Source organism: Anarrhichthys ocellatus, unplaced genomic scaffold, assembly GCF_004355925.1.
Source record: "Anarrhichthys ocellatus isolate YVR2014 unplaced genomic scaffold, GSC_Weel_1.0 scaffold1164, whole genome shotgun sequence".
Lineage (NCBI taxonomy): Eukaryota > Metazoa > Chordata > Actinopteri > Perciformes > Anarhichadidae > Anarrhichthys > Anarrhichthys ocellatus.
In genome coordinates this window covers 8,140-11,751 of record NW_022281138.1, presented here as the reverse complement: position 1 = coordinate 11,751, position 3,612 = coordinate 8,140, and the positions used below count along the sequence as shown (strand labels likewise).

The 3,612-nt window shown below is 42.5% G+C and overlaps 1 protein-coding gene across 1 annotated transcript; it reads right to left on the bottom strand.

Annotated features, from left to right (window-relative positions):
- Positions 1-2,241: 2,241 nt before the first annotated feature.
- On the bottom strand, positions 2,242-3,303 carry LOC116377371 (olfactory receptor 52E2-like). The gene has a single exon (XM_031838992.1). It carries the CDS (start codon positions 3,301-3,303, stop codon positions 2,377-2,379), a length of 927 nt encoding a protein of 308 aa, XP_031694852.1. The 3' UTR covers positions 2,242-2,376.
- Positions 3,304-3,612: the final 309 nt, after the last annotated feature.

Sequence of the window (3,612 nt, the reverse complement as noted above, 5' to 3'; positions counted from 1 at the left end):
TATCCTCAACACGAGACTGTACAATACCATTTCGCCGCACTACTTTTGGACAATCAGCCTTCTCTGTAACAGCAGCACACCAGTGGAACACCCTGCCTGAAGGTGTGAGGAGCTGCAGCTCTATTAACACTTTTAAAGCCAACTTAAAAAGTCTTTTAAAAACTGCACAACACTGACCTCAATTCTTGTGGTCTTTTCTGACTTGATTTTATTGACACACGTCTAACTGCTGATTTCTATAGTAGAGACCAATGGACACGTCTAACTGCTGATTTCTATAGTGGAGACCAATGGACATGTGTAACTGCTGATTTCTATAGTGGAGACCAATGGACATGTCTAACTGCTGATTTCTATAGTAGAGACCAATGGACATGTCTAACTACTGATGTCCACAGTAGAGACCAATGGACACGTCTAACTACTGATGTCCACGGTAGAGACCAATGGACACGTCTAACTACTGATGTCCACGGTAGAGACCAATGGACACGTCTAACTACTGATGTCCACAGTAGAGACCAATGGACACATCTAACTACTGATGTCCACAGTAGAGACCAATGTACACGTCTAACTACTGATATCCACAGTAGAGACCAATGCACATGCAGAGCATACGGTCCGTCCTTGATTACGTCATTTTCTGCCGGCGTTGCATCAACCAGTTAGAGGTCCTCTGCAGGTCAAAGCTCTGTTAGTTGTCCTTGTTGTGGACATAAGGACATGGAGGACTTATCGTGTTTACTGTATCTTTAACACTAATGAGTCCCGGAGGAGCTCCTCTCTGTAGCAGCTTCATCAACAGCAGCTATTTCCATCAGTAACCAACACAAGGCCAAACCCAGAGGAGACTGTGGACACTCTGGAGCTCAAACCAGCTTCACCAACAGCCAATCAGCACTCACGCACTGCATCATGGGAGGACGCTCTGCTGTCGCCATGGTTATTACAGGAAACAGCAGCGTTTGTCCTCTCAGATCTAAAGAAGACTAAATGTGAAAATATAAACTTTATATTTTTGCTGGATACACAGATAAGAAATGTTAATATTCTAATATGAAATAATAAACTAAATGTTGAAAGTGTCTCCGTCACATCGTCACTACAGGAAGAGACGATTTCACATCATGACCTAACGGTGGAACTACAACTTCCTGATCGGTCATGTGATGTCACGAGGTCCAGCAAGAGTTCCCCCATAGACTTAGGTTGACAAAAAGACATCTGTAACTCAGAGAAATGTTTATTTATATATATCTATAATTATTTAAATGGTTGGGTTCTAAAAGCAGTAAAAAGCTGAAACTGCCGAGTTATTTTCCTTCCTGCGTTCATGTGAATGAGAGTATTTCTAACCCTTTCCCCTCCTCTGCCCTCCTCTCCTCTCCTCTCTCCTCTCCTCTCTCCTCTCCTCTGCCCTCCTCTCCTCTCCTCTCCTCTGCCCTCCTCTCCTCTCTCCTCTCTCCTCTCCTCCCCTTGGTCTCAGATGAATCAATCATGACTTCATAGTTTCACAATTTAATGTTTTTGCACAATCTGGTTAAATTAAACTCTTTATTGGAGGAGAGATTTTATTTGAGTCTTCTCTTTATATTTTATTTGTGAATCACACTGTGTGTGACGTCACTAAAACCTTTTCTTGACCAGATTTTCAGTTTTTTCTGTGTTTTATATTTCAATAAATTGAATCTTTCCATGTTTTCGAAGGTTAATTTTATAGATTCAACAATGAATGAAGAAAGATTTGGAGCATTTTCTTTGTCAAATGTTTTTATTGAACAAACTGTATTTAAGTTTTTAACCCTCGTTTGACCTCAAACTACTGAACCAGACGAGCAGAGTTCTGGATCACATTTCATTCTTTCATTTATTCTTCATCACTCTTCCTCGACTGGAATCCCAACAGTGCGAGTCTGAAGCAGAGAGGTTGGTTCAGTTCTGATCCTTTGATTTTGTTCTCCACTCTTTTCTTTCTTTTCTGACTTTATTGATTTCATTTCCTGTTCTGATCATCAGTAAAATGAACTCAATAAAATCCCTTTACATTTCTACATTTTATATTTCAGGTTTCTTTCTCACACACAATTCTTCTCTCCGTCTCAGTGACCTGATGTACTTTAATTAAGAGTCAAACATTCAGAAAGTTATGAAACATACGAGAGCTTTAAATGTGAACAACATGACACTTCCTCACTTCTTACATCAGAAACTAGAGAAGAGATCAATAGATGTGAACAGAAGTACAACACATTCAGTCCATACGATATAAATGATTGATATGATGAGAGCAGCAGCACTAATGATAACAGCAGCAGTGGATATAATAGAATCATCATCATCAGGAGCTTCACAGGAAGGAAGAACAGTGAAACCTTAAAAAAACATTTTCCTTTTCATCATTTTCTTTACACTTTGCCGAATCTCTTGCATTTTGACACCATAAATTATGGGATGCAGCAGAGGAGGGAGGATGAAGAAATTAATAGCTGTGAAAATATTCACAGCTTCAGGAACTCGGTGACTCAGGCGGTTATAAATGACCCCAAAGAAAGAGGCCACGGAGAAGTTAATGAAGGTCAGTAAGTGAGGGGTGAGCGTCTGCAGCCCTTTCATCTGAGATGCCCTCGAGCTCTTTAGGACCACCATGAAAATGTGAACGTAGGACACGATGACCAGGAAACAGGGGAACACGATCCAACAGACGGCGCAGCACAGACCGAACACATTGATCAGAGGCATGTTTTTACAGGAAAGGTTCGCCACGACCAAACTGTCACAGAACAGTTTATCCACCCTGTGTCTGCACAGTCGGAGTCTGGAGGTCAGAAGCACCTGGACGGCCGAGGAGGAGCCCAGGCCGGAGTAGAGCAGCAGCAGCATCAGCCGGACCTTTGCCGGAGTCATGAGGGAGTGGTACAGCAGAGGTTTACAGATGGAGACGTAGCGGTCGTAGGCCATCAGAGCTAAGATACAGAAGATACAGCCGCTGTACACGTTGATGAAAAACACCTGAGTCAGACATCCGGGGAGAGTTGCCTCCCTGTCGGCTAACAGGTGTGTGATGATGTGAGGACACACGGATGAACTGCCCATCACTCCGCTCAGACACAGATTCACCAGCAGAACATACATCGGCCTGTGGAGACCAGACTCCATGCAAACAACCAGAAGGAGGAAAAGGTTGATACACAGTCCTGAAATGTAAAGGACAGATATGCAAATGAGCAGAGCGGCGTTATTCAGACGAAGAGAGCCGTAGACGGTGAAGGTGACGAAGGCCAAAGACTCAGAGGTGTTCATAGTGAAACACAACACACTCACAGTTAGACCTGCATTAATGTCCCAGCATGCATTGGGTCTGACATCAGCCTTTTTCTTCCTCCTCCTCCTCTGAATTAGTCCATCACATGTGGCTGTTTTTAATGCTCTGATATCCATCTGTGGATTTTTCCTCTGGGGTCCTGAAGGCAACACAATGTTTCATCAACATTTCATCAGCTCTTAGTTGATGAAATGTTTGGATTATATTTCAAACATTTCATCAGCTGAGAGCTGATGAAATGTTTGACTGACTTCTGAATAGTTGTTCAGAACAAAATAAACATTAAT